Below are 15,133 nucleotides of genomic sequence, written 5' to 3' on the forward strand. Positions count from 1 at the left end.
CGTGTTTGCACAGTTGGGAATTTTTTTGCCCCTTCTTTGATTGTACTGACATTTGCTTCCTGTAAAGTGCACAAAAACTTTACTGACCTTACATCTATTGCTTAAAGCATTTCACCACCTACTCTTTTTATGATTTTGACAATGCTAATGAGCACACATGGAAGAGATGGTCTTTTCCACGTCCTGTGAGCTGCAGCAATAAAGAACACAACAGAACATCCCTGTTCCAAATGCTCCCAGAGCAGTTTCAATGCAGACAAACACCACCATCAGTTACTCATCCACTGTGTGGATCTCTGAGGCCTGATACTGTAGATACTTTAACTCCAAAGGGAGATGCATTTTCAAATATTTTTAAGATCACAATCTAAATTAACTCACTAAAACCACATTAGAGACTTTAAACATGATTTGTGAGTGTCCCTTAATGGTCTGGTGATATAATTACTAATGCTTTCAAAAGCAAACCACTAGTACTTATTAGGGTATTTAAAAGCAAACATATCTCTCCTTTGTTCTCTCTTTGTGTCTGCGTGTGTGTAACTGAAAGATCTATATTAACACTAAAATGAGTATTTGGGTAATATGCAACACCTTTTAACAACAGCAAAAGCTGCAGGAAGTAGTACTGAAGTAATCTAGGTAAAATGTAGAACAAGCTACCCTTATAGGGAGAAAAACTTGAAATGCACAGAAGCTCTTTTTCAGTTAATCCAGAGTCTCTTGTGTCCAGAATACACAGACAGTGCTGAAGGTGTTTCACAGGTCTTAGAGCACTGTAAAACCAGCTCCCTGAGGCCCCACAGCCCTGGCTGCCTTCTGTGCCATGGAGGCTCCTCCATCACTCAGCCCTTTTAATTCCCTGTCTCACTCACACCTCCTTCTCCTCCACACTGCCCAACTTTGTAAAGGCAGCCAATATCCCCCTAGGAGCAATGGAGTAAGGATGAGAGTTCCAGGCTTGGCTGGGTCAGGATGACAGGAAAGGAAAAGGAAGGGCAGTCCCTACCTGTTTAGCCAGCACCTTCATGTGAGCCACGCTGCCCCTGCAGTAAGCCTCCAGGATGAGCCCGAACTGCACCGACACGGCGGGGATGTGAACCTCCGACCTGCCAGGGGAAAAACTGCTCAGCAGAGCTCAGCACCCACACAACTGCATCCTCCCAGCCACTCAAACACCCAGGACAAGCAGTAAAACACCTCATGGGCACATCAAACAGTAAAACACCTCATGGTCATGTAGGTGAAACCAACCAGGTTTCCTCCTTGTCACTACATTGCAAAGGTTCCACATTGTTAGAGTTTCATGCCTCTGATGTTTCTCATAGGCATCTCCTCTAAGCACTGACTCTTTCTTCTCCTCACAACAGCCAATTGACTCCAGTTCCCTCAACTCTTTCATAGCACTCTTCTTACTATCAGCTACAGCTGTGGCCTGTTATGGTCAGGCCTGCTCCTAATCTTTAATAATTAACACAACTGCAACTCTTTTAGGGGCTAAGATTACTTTCTATACTACCTTTATTTACTTGTATTCTATCCCCCTGTATTTCCTAGGAGATGCTAGAAGGCCTCTGTGCTGGAGACAAGGAGGACAGGCCAGTTTGGATGCAGGATCCTTGTTTCCAGCCCAGGACTGCTCTGGGGGCAGTAGGGCTCATACCATGAGGTGGTGATTGAATATCTGCCTCAGGACCCCCTTTTATTCAGAGCAGCTCTGAGAAGTCACTGAAGGGCTGACTTTAAACCACACATTCTCCAACCTTTGTAAAAGGGAAAAGCCCAATTTGCCTGAAGGAGAACACTTTGAAACAAACCACTGAACTTTGTATCAGAGCCAATTATCCTCCAAAACAATTTCATGTAACACTTGCTCTTTTTACCTAGAAATATTAAAATTAATTAATCAACCTATCCAGCCTATTCCAGTCCATACTAAAAGGCTTTTGCCATTCATGAAACTGCTCATCAAAAGTAGCAAGAATACACAGAACAGCTTTTACTTTCTGTTAGACTTGCAACAATAATAATTTTTCCCGACTGTGAGGTATAAATATTGTGCTTTTACTGCACCCACAGCCAAAACAAACACTAGGAGTATTTACAAACCTAACTCATCAGGTAGTCAGAGCTGAATGCAGTTTGGATTTGTTTTATCCAAGGGTAGATTACAGACCACTCTAATTTATTTTTAATGAGAAGTCTGACCCATAGATGCCAAAAATAAATAAATGGAGTTGTGGGCATGATGATAATGGCTCATTTAGAAAAATCCTCAAGAAATCATATTTGAAAGCGTAATCAGGCTCAATAGTTTCAGAAAGATGAAAGGAAAATCTCCTACCTCAGGTGCCAGAACAACATCTGTCCTATTCTCCGATTGCCAAGTGCTCTTTCCAGGAGAAATCTGGAGAGTGCACAATCCAGAAAAGGCTCATACTTCAGGACTTGCACAAGTTGGAGAAGATACTGAGAGAGCTCTTCATCACTAGAATGAGGTACATAAAAGCAGTTAGTAAGAGAGTAGCTAGATTAGTGGTATTTCAGAAATTCAGGTGCATATGACAAACAAAAGAATTACATGATTTGGTTCAATACCAAGAGAGTCTCCCAATTTTTCCATCACACAGCTTAGTGCAACTTCCAGATGGAAGTAATTCCAGATGCATTCTTAGGATAGAATTCTAAGCAGCCAAATCCCTTGTTTGGATTTGCAAGAAGTCAAAATAATTTATTTTTTTTACCCCAAATGTCTATCCTTGACCATTAGAAATTACTCACTAAACTATTCACCACAGAGAATTCAGAATTCAAGGACAGGAAATGTGCAGTAATGATAATGTTACACAAGTCCTGCCCTAGGTTACAGAGGAAAGCAGATGAAATGCAATAATGAAAGAACTGCAGAGAATGAAGAACTCTGTGAATCAAAACCAAATCAGTAATTCTCTGATTATTTATTGCATGCTGCAGCTCCCATTCCCATTAAATGGCACAGCAGAGTGGAGGTGGCTGGGTGCCAGGTGTTACAGTACTTGACTCCAGGAATATTTCTCCCTTTGTTATTAAAACTCTCAGAGTTTCTCACTCCCCTTGCCCAAGAAAGGGATGAACACCCAGTCCTCTCTGGGACAAAGGTGCACTGGTGTTCTCTTGCAACATGGAAAATAATCACAATTTTCCACAAGGTGTCAGAATAAGGTGGTTTTATTTAGTCACCAGTGAGCCTAGCCAGAAATCAGACTGCTTTATTTGGCCACCTATTCATGGCAAGCAGTGTGTTCAGCTCTTTCCTCTTGGGCTTCTTTTGTCCTGTTACCAAGAAGAATGAAGTTTGGTACCCCAGAAAGCCTCACCTACCTCATCTGCCTCAAACAGCCCACTGCATATTCCCTGACATACTGGTCAGGGTAGTTGAAATCCAGCAGCTCCAAAGCCTCCCTGGGCAGCAGCTTGGGCCAGATCTGCAGGAGGGCCTGGAGCTGTTCCAAAAAAAAGGTGACAGGTAAGGAGACAGGTGGACACACTGCTCATAAAGGCACTCACATGAACAGAAGATGGTGACCAGCTGCCATGGGATGGAGGGGTATAAAAAGGAGAGAAATCATTTGGGGTAACTGGGCCCACTTTTGATTATGTTTCTTACTCTTTCAAATGATGCAGATTATTTTTAGTCTGGAAAACCCATTTCTTCACATGTAGACACAATGCACCATAAACGAAAATTAGGCAACACCTGGTATGTGTGGTTTAACAGTAGACACACAAAACCTCTTATTTTTATTGAAAGTGCTCTCATAAATATATAACCATTTTGCTAACAGTGAAAGTTTTTTACTAAGGATTAAAAAAAAAAGGGTTTTGTTGAGAGAAAGCTTTCTTTACCAAAAACATTTGACAACCTCAGCTGATGGAGCCTTTTTGAACATTCACTGTGAATATTAATGAGCTTAAATTGAAAAAAAAAAATAGGTTAGGTATTAAAACAAATAAAGAATCTCTAGACTGATGCAATAATGTGCTGGGAAAAAAATTACAGAATACAGTGATGCATAACTTTAGACTACCAAAAAGAACAACATTTAGAGGCCTCACAAAATAAACTGATTTTATTGCATTGTTATGAAGCTCACAGCTACCTGCTGAGAGCAATAGGTATAGAGTTGTATCACTGAAACAGTGCACTATAGACACAAATAAACACTTTAATGCACATTAATATAAATGCATATTAGTATAAATTCAGTGTATCAACAGCACAAGATGTTTCTTTCTGTAGGAACAAGTCATGATAATAACACCATTCCCTACAAATTAGATAATAGAGGTTATTCTGTATTTCAATAGCAACTTATAAAAGCTGAATAATTAAGAAGATCTTGTTTTTCTCCTGATTTCATAATGACTTAGAGCAGTGAAAAACCTTTATTTCTACTCTGTCACCCATCAACTCCTGCTTCCAGTTCCAGTAGGACAAACAGGAGTTCACATTCTCAGCCCACGTTTAACAGGCATGTTCATAACACCATTTATACACCTTGGGGGCAGATTCTGAACTGAGTCATCATTTTTGTGACATTCAGAAGGCAAGAAATGGGCATGAATCACATGACAAAGCCAAGGCTGTGCTGAAACTCCACAAGTGGAGGAAAGGACCAGCTAAGCCATGGGCAAATGATGTAAAGTAAAACTAAAGCTGTTTTAAACACAGATGTCACATTCCCACAGAAAAATACACTCAAAAATACACCCAAAAATCTACTGACCCAGCAAGGATCAGTGATGCCAGTCCTGACTGCAGCCACCAACATTTCCACAGCAGGAGCTGGTACTGAAACTCTGCAGGCAATATAACCCTGAGCATATATTTAATACACAAGGCAGACACTGAAAATGCAAACAGCAGCTCTGCTTGTCAGTCACAGACTCCAAAACAAAACTATCATGATTTCTACACAATCTACTGTAAATCAGGTGCAGAACCAGCAAAAATATAGAGCTGTTTTGTTAATACTGAATGATTGAAATGGAGAAACTGAAATAGTCTGAAAAGATGATCTCACATGGCCCCACATGCCTCATACATCAGGCAGTGAAAGTCATGGTCCACAGCATGAACATTTACTGGGAAGAAGATCTGAAAATACAGAGCTCCTCCCTTTGCTGAAATCATTGCACAGGTGGTTACAATGAGAATGAACAATGCATGTTTCAGAGAAAACTTGAATTTGGCCTTGGTGTATCAATATTTTCTTCTGTAAAGAAATAACCACAATTTCTTCCCTAAGAAGGCTGTTTGAGACAATACAATTAAGCACAGGCCAGTATTTTTATTCCAATTATTTTCAGTATTTCAGTTATCCTATCTCTACCTCTCATTAATGATGGTATCACTTCACTGAAAGCAAGTGGATTTTTTAAAAAAAACTTTTTTTTTGTTTTAATTCTGCTTTGAGAATAAATACTGCCTGAGAATTCTCATAATAAGTTTTACCACTCTGCTACTCTGCTGAGCAGGGAGGTTATGGCAGCAGTAAGAGCAGCCACTCTGCTAAAATCTGCAAATCCAATGAGGGCTTGGTAAATAATAGTAAATAATTCAGGAAAGCTGCTTGAGTCCACTGAACATAACCTCAGGGACCACTGAACTACCAGATGAGAGATAATTACAATCAAATATGAGAGAGTCCACTTCTAAAAGAGCCTAAAAGCTGCATTAAATAAAAACAGGAATATAGTTATTAATTCCATTTGCTTACAAACAGCTGGTGTTTAATTACTTTTTCTTATAAACAGCTGATATTTGATTGCTTCTTTGAGTTTTGTTGTTTTGTTGTATTGTGTTAGGGGTTTCTTGAACTTGAAGAAAGAAGTGTCAAGACTTACTGAAATACATCTAAAAATGGGCATTAAAACAACCTTTGGTACAACAGCATGCACATTGTAGCAGACAACTACAGCTAGTACAGCAAGTATTTAATTTTAAGGGGAAGTAAATTATAAATCCTGATAATTTTGGAATTCCTAAAATGAATGCTGTCTTGCCTTACCTGAAAAGGTAAATCATTAGGAGTAGTGACATGTCTATGTACTACAGAAATATTCAGCATGTTTAAGGTAAGATCTCATTTTTCAGAGACTCTCCACGCTGCCAAAACCAATATTATGATATAAACCGCACTATTGTCTATAGACAAGCAAACATAAATACTATATTCCTTCCAGAAAGTACACAGTAACAAGACAACAACATATTTTCAGCCATCTGTTTAAATAAAAAGTTTTATGCAAATATAATATTTAATGTTTCCAAGTGTAAAGGACTTTGGACTGTCACCTAATATCCATACTCCAAGTAAGTTTTCAAAACTGCCACCAAGGGCCATATTTTAAAGCCCCAGAACTCAGAATGCCTTTTCCTTCACATATTTTAAGATGCAAACAAGTGCCTGCTTGTATTTCTACAGTTTTGATTTCCAGATAACTTTGAATAATGAACAATAAATTCAGAAGTAATGGAACTACTAAGGAAAGGGATTCTTGCACATGAAAGAACACAAGTGAGCAAGGAATGTGTGGGTGCTCCATTTTGTTAGTATAGTGTTCATGGCACAGACAAGGAGCTGGGATGAAATTCCATTTATTTTCAGAAGTTCACAACACTTGCACATCTAGCTGGGAGGAAGGATGTAGCAGAAAATGAACTCTCTGCTGGAGCACACTAGGAGCCTGACTGGATAATCACAAAAATCATAAAATGGATAGACAGAAAATGGATTTTCATGGAGTGGCTGCCTTTTCTTCCAAAAACACATAGCTTGTAACAGGTGACAGTCAGAAAACTAAGGGGCAATAGAGTTTTCTACCACCAGTCATAATCCTTCACAGCAAATGCTTTTTAGCTCTAAGTTTATAAAAATCAAAAAAGGTAGTTGAAAATTTTTAAAATGAGACCTGGGGAAAGACATGAACATTATCTCAGTGCAAGAAGGTGAGCATCATTTACCTCTGAATTCTGTCAGGAAGACCAGAACAACATCAGTGCTTGGTAACTTGGGCCAGACTTCATAGTCTGGCTCAAACTTCACTGTACACAATCTGACTAAAACCTTTCAATTCCAATCCAGAAACCTGTTATTTTATTATTTTTAAAACCAGTCTATCAAGCAGGGATAGTCTTACTATGAGCTCATATAATTTTTCCTGTATTAAAGTCCAACCTATTCTCTAAAAGTGCCCCAAGAGTTGGATTATATTTGAGTAAATACAGCAAAAGGCAGCAACACCAACTTCTTTACAGTGTAGTGTAAAATAACCTTGCACATCTGTGCAGCAAACAAATGAACAAATTTTACTGAAAATGGACCTTGTATCACAGCACCAGCCTCATGTCCTTAAAAGTTATTTTAAAGAGACTATTTGGTCAAAGAGACAGAATGGAAATGATGTGTTTTGTAGCACTGGTGGGTCTCATATCTGTCCCTTGGTGAGTTTTAATTACCCAGGCTGAGATCTGCATTTTATAGTATTTGAGCAGCTTAACAATTTTCACAAGAAGTTTTATTTCAGATCTTGATTTACAAAGTTATTTTGTTTTTTTTTTAGAATAGCCTTATAAAAACATTCTTGCTGTGAGGGTGGTCAAGCACTGGACTTTTTTGGCCAGAGCCTGTGGAATCTCCAGTGGTGGAGGTACTCCCAACTCACAGGCTGAATGTGCTGGAGCATGGGGCTGCACAGGATGAGACTGGGAAATTCTTCCTTTTAGCATCAAATTTGAGCATCAGCCTGTGTAAATGTGTTTTTCTTGTCGTTCAGAGGACCCCTGAAATGCATTTTGGTTCTGGTTTATGGAGCTTTTTATGAGAGAATAAGTTCTTTACGTGTCCAGGCTGCAGAAGTTAGACAAGGAGCTCCAGCTTGCACAACAGCACCATTTCAAACTGGCTACACTTGGGAAAGCAATCCTATTTCCTGATGATTTAATTGAAGCTTTTTTCCCCACCAACATTGTCTTTTCCCTTACCTGAGCAACATCTTCAAGTTTGTTCCACTTTAAAGAGAGCAGCAGTTTTGGCAACGATTGTGGGAAATTTTCACGACAGTCATATCGCAAAGTCCAAATGAGATCCATTTCATTTTCACAAAGCTGAGATAAAGGATCTCTTTCCATTATATCTTTTAGCACAACATAAAACTTCTTACCACCTCGACCCTAGGAAATGAGACATGTATAATGTGATAAATCTAGGAAGAGGCTGGTATGGTACCTCAAATACCAGCAACCCTACAGCAGAAAGAACATCAGATAAAAACTTATGAAACACAGGGAAATCACCACTGTGCCTTTCTCTCAGATTCCTTACTGTAGACACTGTAAGTAACAGATTCCAAATGCAGTGTGCAGAACTTTCTGAAAAAATAACTCAACTTTAGAGTTAAGGACGCTAGATGGCAATATTTCTGTTTTCCAACTCCAACATGGAGCACTCTCGTTTAGGATGCATATACTTTCTTCTCTATTTTTCAAATGAGCAAATTTAGATACATAAATAATAATTTCTTCTCATTAGCAATAAAAAAATACTTTTGTAACAATCAAATGAAAACACATTTGCCAAGTAGACATACATTTATTTTGGTCTTCTAGTCCTAAACTGTTTTTCAGCTCTAATGTAAATCTTAGCTGTCTTCCAAATCCAGAGTGTGTAAAGCTTTTTGACAAAATATAGACAAGTCCAAAATATATTGGGAAAAGCACATATATATCTGAATTTTAAAGCAGTTTATCAAAGTGAATTATATATGAAAACAGAACCAGTAGAATTGCTATTTGAGCAGTTGACTTATTTATTTCTAGAGTGATGCAGAAGATAAGAACCAAATAAACCCAGAAAATTAATTTTAAAATAGTTTTTAGATGATACTCACCGCCATTGCAGCATTGTCACTGTTTCTTGCAATCTCAGCTGCCTTTTCAAGTATCTGCAAGAAGTTGGTTTTAAATACATTAGATTTAACCCCAAATGCGACCACATTGCTAGAATAAGCATTACAGAAACAAAGCAGATAAGGAAATGTTGCTATCTCTTAGGTAGTTTTTGTATATCCAGTGGTATAAGATGGACTTGTGTGCAGTGTCCCCTTTCTCACCTGCAGGACCAGGGACATCAGGAACAGCAATGCTTAGGATGACCTCCATTATTTCCTTTTTCATCACTCCTGGGCTAAATTAAACAGCCTTCCTGATGACATCTTGCTTTCTGTTTCTGCATTTCCTCCTCATTTTTCATCACAGAAAAATCAATTCCTCAACTCTAACTTACCCTTTGCTTTCTCCCCTCTACTTGTGCAGTTTCCAAGGGCACAGTTTCCATGCCCATGGATCCATGCTTCCAGCCCTCAAAACCCCAGTAAGAACCTACAAGCCCAGTGCTTTCACCATGCTCTCAGACTGCCCATATGATCTCAGTCAGTGTGTCCATGTGCTTCTCTGGATCTTGGATCTCCTCTCCTTTTTTTTTTTCTTTTGAACATTTGACTTGGTTTTTGAAGTTCAGGCAATAACCCATAATGGAGAATTAAGTCTAGAGGTAAATGCAGTTCTTCAAAGTGCATTCTGCACATTACTGCAACCAAGCCAGGTGTTACAGTGCTGAACTGGCCAGGTATGTCTGTCTACAGCTGTCAGATGCTGCTGCTTCAAGGAACAAATCATGAAATAAAATCTCAATAAAGAAAAAAGTCTAAGGAACTCCAGCATCTCATTTCCCTGAGAGCTCTGCCTCTCCTGTCACCCAGGAATACACCAGCACCCCAGCTGGTCTGGGAGTCACAGGCCCATCAAGACTTGTGCTGTCTTTCCTCAGACAACACAAGAAACAACAAAAGACTGCAATAATCAGAGCATAATACCCAGCAGCTAAAATCCCTAGAAAGGCATCCTAACTTGTTTTATTTCTTTTCTCTGTATGAAACTCTCATTAATATCATGTATTACATCTGCTACTTGGCTACAAAGCTTATTTACATACTGTGTGTAAAAACATGCATAAACAAAACCACAGTGTCCTAATTCTATGTTTGATTCTCTCCTCCCCCTGCTTTGCAGAGTTTCTCTGTGTGCAAATAAATTTTCAAAGTCTTTGCAAGTCCAGCTTTGTTCTGTGAACCCGAGCCCCATGATGTGCCTGCAGCACTGGCCATGGCCCAGCCCCACACATGGCTCTTGTCTCAGACAAGTTTCTTATCCCTGCTCCAGGCTCTTTTGCTCCCTCAGCCCCTAAAAAGCTCCTCACTGTGCAAGCAGCATTGCACAGCTCGCTGTGCAAGCAGGTTGATGGGATGATTGAAAAGATTCCTCTATTTTTGCACGTTATGTTTCTCAAAACACAAATCTGGCATCTCGTTCTTTGTTTTCTTGGCAGAAACCAGCAACAACACTGGGAAAATGAGAAGCAGCCATAGAACAAGCAAGTCTCAGCTGGAGCATTGTAAGAGACAGATCCTCAGCTGATGTAATTCCAGCAGCTGCAACACCACTCCTCATTCAACAGAACCTTCACCAAGAGGATCTTTAGGAGATTGAGTTGAATGAAGCTGAAAGTCACAAGGGATGAAGACCATTAGACCCCACCTTAATGTCACTACACTCTGCCTCACCCAGTAAAATATTGGCTGCATTCAGCCCAGGCTTTGAAGTTCCTGAGAATTTGGCATTGCAGGGACAAAGAAAAGAAACACCAGAGCCAGAACAAATACGTGATTACTAAAGAGACACACTTTTACTTAGTCTGTCTAATATGTACATTCATTTTTTCTTTAAAAATTAAGTACTCATAAGTGTAATGAGTAAAAAACTTAAAGCAATACCAAAACTGGATAAAATATGTCCACTATGAACAGCCATAAATAAACAGCAATTGGTCAGTACTGGTTTAGCTCTTACTGCATTTCCAAAGCTGTTTGAAAAAAAGAAAAAGTACTGTGATGACAAGGAAGGGGAAACACTATTAACCTCAACTGAAATAAAAGAAATGGTATCTTGTTATTTGATTTCATTTTTATGAACCTTAAATCCCAAATCTGCCTTTGAACAAGATAATAAAACTTGGTAATTTCAGTCTTTCTGTTCACACCTCCTGAAGGTGCAAAATCCTCCAAAAAGAAAAAAGAAGCAATTTCTCTAGGTTGTTACTGACTTTCCCCAAACCAAAATTCAGACTAATGTGTACATGAGTTAAATGTACACTTTTATAATGTATAATTAGCAGTCTGTTTTTTGACTTATTTCATTACTTGTTTCCAGGACTTAGCCTTTTTTGCTAGTTTCTATACGATTTTCCATCTATCCTTCACACTACAGAAATAACCATGTGTATTCCAAATATACATTTCCTTTCTAGACAGATTCTTATCTTCATCTGTAGAAAACTGCAGGGCCACTTCAGTGGATTTATTCCAAGAGCAGACCTTCAGAAATCCCTTTGCACACAGTATTAAGAGACCATTTATCTTTTAAAGGACTTGAGCTCACAGGGCAGTGTCCCAAAGAGTGCCTAACACACATTTGTACCAAGAGAGAACAGATCTTTATAGATCACAGGCAAGAACAGTTTGAAGGTTTCCAGAATAGCTGATAAATTTAGCTTTTTGTAAAACCATTCATACAGGAAACTGGTTTGCTTTTGACCTTCAAAAGACCATGTAGAGACCACTTTTAAAAGTGTACATCTTCAAAATAGACCCTGAAGTCAAGCACTGCCACTCATGCAGTGCAAGTTTAACAAACTGCAGTACAGTGACTAAAAGGCAGGAAAAGGGGAATTCACTGGAAAAGGCAGTGTTGAAAGGAAAGAAAAACCAGCTATTTCCACATAAGCATTCATGACTACTCTTTAGGTCATCCCTTACCTTATCAAAGGGAGGGTAATTAATGGGCTGCTTTGAATATTCCTGAAATCTAATGTGCAAAGCTGTTGCATTTTCAGTGTAAGGGTTGGTCTGGACGGTTCCCATGGGATTCAACATTTCTTCAAGTTCATCTGAAACACAGAGAGAACAGGCCAGCATGCAGTAAGAAATCACTTCCTTATAAAATGGACAGAGCATGTTCTGCTGCACAGCACTTTCACTGCAATGCTCTGTATTTCTAATATAAACCACCTCCTGCATTCCCAAATGTTGGATTATCACCCCATGAGAAACTGATTTCCTTAAGGAAACATAATAGTCCGGGGAAGCTGAGCTATCCCTACACTGAAACAAATCCCAGTGAGATCTGCAGGTTCTGCAAAGCAGGACAAACCCTCTGGATCATATGGATGAAACTTTTAGAACACTACTTCTTGGTCTTCCTCTTTCCTGCTAAACAAAACTTTCAGGAAAGAGATTAAAATGTTGTATATATAGCCACATAAAAATTAAAAGTATAAAGTGATTATTACAAGAGATCTGAACATGCATACAGTAAATATTCTGTTCTTATTCTGTTCTTGCACCCACTCTTTCCCACAGCCAAAGTCCAAATCTGAAAAGCTGAGGTTTACCAGGAAATGATGACCAGCTGTGCAGTACCAGTTCTCCATTCCTCAAGTGTCCTTTATAATCAAACACCATGGTATTCACCCAGGCTACAGGATAATGCTGCCAAAGGAAAGAATTGTTATATGAAATGAAGATGCCAGCAAATGTTACTATACAGAAAACACTGCAAATACATAAAATTGAGAGGATGGCTTGGAGTTTTTTTCAAATGGTAAAACTTTCAAAAAAGAAATTAATCACCGAGAAGTATCAAAAGTTTTCATACCAAGATGTGCAATTCTTAATACATACACTGCTTTTAATATCTGTTCATTTTGCATTCTTGAGCACAAGTGAGGACAAGGAAAGATTTTGGGATGCTCATTTTGATATAATTAGGAGGTCAGTCAAGAAAAACAAATGAGATAATTACCACTTTTCCTGCTTTCCTAATGGTTTGGTATTTGGAAGGATTCATTGCCTTGGTAGACTTTTTAGTTTTCATCTTATCCATGACAGCATAAACAGCAAAGCAGAGCCTTGCCATCCTTGGCAGATCACAGACATTGATTTCAAACTCCAGCACTTCATTCCAAACGTGGTCACTTCTCCCAGATATTTCTGTGCTCACAATTGTTTTACAAAGGAGCTCTGTGCCATGGAAAAGACCAGCCCTAACATGAACCTGCCATAAAGAAATGAGAGATTTTAAGATTGTCACAAAACCTACAGAATTCTGAATAGAATAATATACAGAACATACATACATATTAATTCCATCAAGCAAACAACTAAGCACAGTGAAGAAATTAAGACTGATTTTCTGAATACAAATTAAAATCTCCAGGCAGAACCAATTTGTGCTTCTAAATGAGAAATGTTTGGGATTTTTTTCAGCTTAAGAAAAAACTCACTTTTTATTTAAACTATTTCTAAAAATGTATAGAGGGAACACTGCTGACCCTAACGTCAGGAATCACCTGTAATAATAATAACAATGCACAAGATTTCCAGGGTTTGTTTTGGCTTTAGTACCCAGGAACCAACAAAACCAGGTAGCTTGAACAATTAAAATAAGGATCAGGAAAGGAGAAGGACAACTAGACAAAGAACCTGCAGTTACTGGCACTGAAATTAAACTCATTACATGTCAATGCTAAGATGTTTTTCTGTTCTTTCTTCATTTTTCTGTTTCATTTCTACATTTCTGTTCCATAACATATATAGACAGAAAACTGCAGAGTGAAATGTGCCAACTTCTTTCAGGTGGCCTTCCAAAATATCAGTGAGAGACAAACACAGAGAGAGAAAAACCAAAAGATTACAAATGTAATCTTTTGGCTCAACACCAAAAAGAAATCCTCAATGTTAAATATGTAAAAGTGATCTGATGTTTCAGGTTCCCTCTATTTCTGAGTCAACCTTCCCCATATTCACTTTAAGCCATCATATCATTGCTGAGCACTGCAAGGCAAAGAGAGAGATATTAAATTTGATAGTGGCTTTGGGTAAAAAAATAATTCACCTCTTTAATTCTATGACTTCTGATCCTGTTAATGTAAGGGTTTGAACCCTAATTTTTTTCTTTTCATTCTGACATGTCCCTTTTTGAATGAAATGGTGTGTACTGATGGGGTGGCCAAAGACCAAGAGAAAAGAAAGGCAATTTTCAATGTCATGTATTTGGAAAATGAGGTGTTGGATTGCTGGGTGAGGTCACTTGTGCCCTAGGTGGATGTCCACAACCCAGCTCACACTGGGGCAGTGCTACCCAGCTGACAAATGTTTTGTTCCCCACTACAAACACTGCATTTGTGAACCTTGGTGGTGGGTTCAGCAGAAATGGATGAATATTGGCTTATCCACAGCACAGTGGGGCTAAAGGAACAATGGCAGTGAATTAAACAGCCTTAGAATCAGGACTGGAAAACAAATACAAAATTGTCACTATTGAGAGTGTAACACTGTAGGCAAACAAGGCAGGGAAGCATGCACAGGTTTGCAGGGTCACTGCATTTATTCCTGTCCTAGGTTATCCACAGGAATTTAATTTTTCAAGACTGAAAAGCATTGAAAATACTAAATAACATTTAGATGGTGCCCACAGGTGCCAGTATGAAAGAACTGCCCATTTTTCCTGTTTCTTCTCAAGCTTAGAAAGTACTTTGGTCTTCCCCTAAAAGCATACTGAAATGAACCAAAAGTCACTTTTCTAAGCATGAAAAAACCCACCCTAGAAACTCCTGACAGCTATGTTCCTTCCAGAATCCACCAGGTCTTTTATCTTTCCTTTTAAAAACTTCAGGGTCTACAGAGGAGGGTTAAGAAGATATTTGAACTAGCTAAATAATGGTTTAGACAAAAAAAAAGGAAAACATCTGGTTTTGTAGCCATCAGCTTCCACAATCACAGTGTCTTAGGTATTAAAATGTAACTATGGCTCATTTATCTGTAATGTAGAACTTCTTTTTGGTGTTGACCAAAATGTAGGATTGTTAATTTACAAGGAGGTTGTAACAACAGTTTTGAAAGAAAAAAATGCACCAAGTACCCTGAATATAAGATGAGAACAGAAAATATCAATGGTTAACTAGGTATCTTCCTTGTC

The 15,133-nt window shown here is 38.6% G+C and overlaps 1 protein-coding gene across 1 annotated transcript in view; it reads right to left on the bottom strand.

The window, feature by feature from the left end:
• The window catches only part of PIK3CB (phosphatidylinositol-4,5-bisphosphate 3-kinase catalytic subunit beta), a 50,281-nt gene that overhangs the window by 12,930 nt on the left and 22,218 nt on the right, over positions 1-15,133 (bottom strand). Inside the window, exons 8-15 of the mRNA XM_054282573.1 lie at positions 12,959-13,210; positions 12,549-12,645; positions 11,914-12,044; positions 8,932-8,985; positions 8,027-8,215; positions 3,361-3,482; positions 2,345-2,488; positions 1,010-1,109 (exon numbers count right to left, since the gene is read on the bottom strand). Of these exons, the coding sequence (XP_054138548.1) occupies positions 1,010-1,109; positions 2,345-2,488; positions 3,361-3,482; positions 8,027-8,215; positions 8,932-8,985; positions 11,914-12,044; positions 12,549-12,645; positions 12,959-13,210 (1,089 nt within the window). The remainder of the gene's footprint in view (positions 1-1,009; positions 1,110-2,344; positions 2,489-3,360; positions 3,483-8,026; positions 8,216-8,931; positions 8,986-11,913; positions 12,045-12,548; positions 12,646-12,958; positions 13,211-15,133) is intronic.

Source organism: Melozone crissalis, unplaced genomic scaffold (assembly GCF_028551555.1).
Source record: "Melozone crissalis strain CALT ecotype California unplaced genomic scaffold, PUWL_Pcris_2 ptg000034l_1, whole genome shotgun sequence".
Taxonomy (NCBI): Eukaryota; Metazoa; Chordata; class Aves; order Passeriformes; family Passerellidae; genus Melozone; species Melozone crissalis.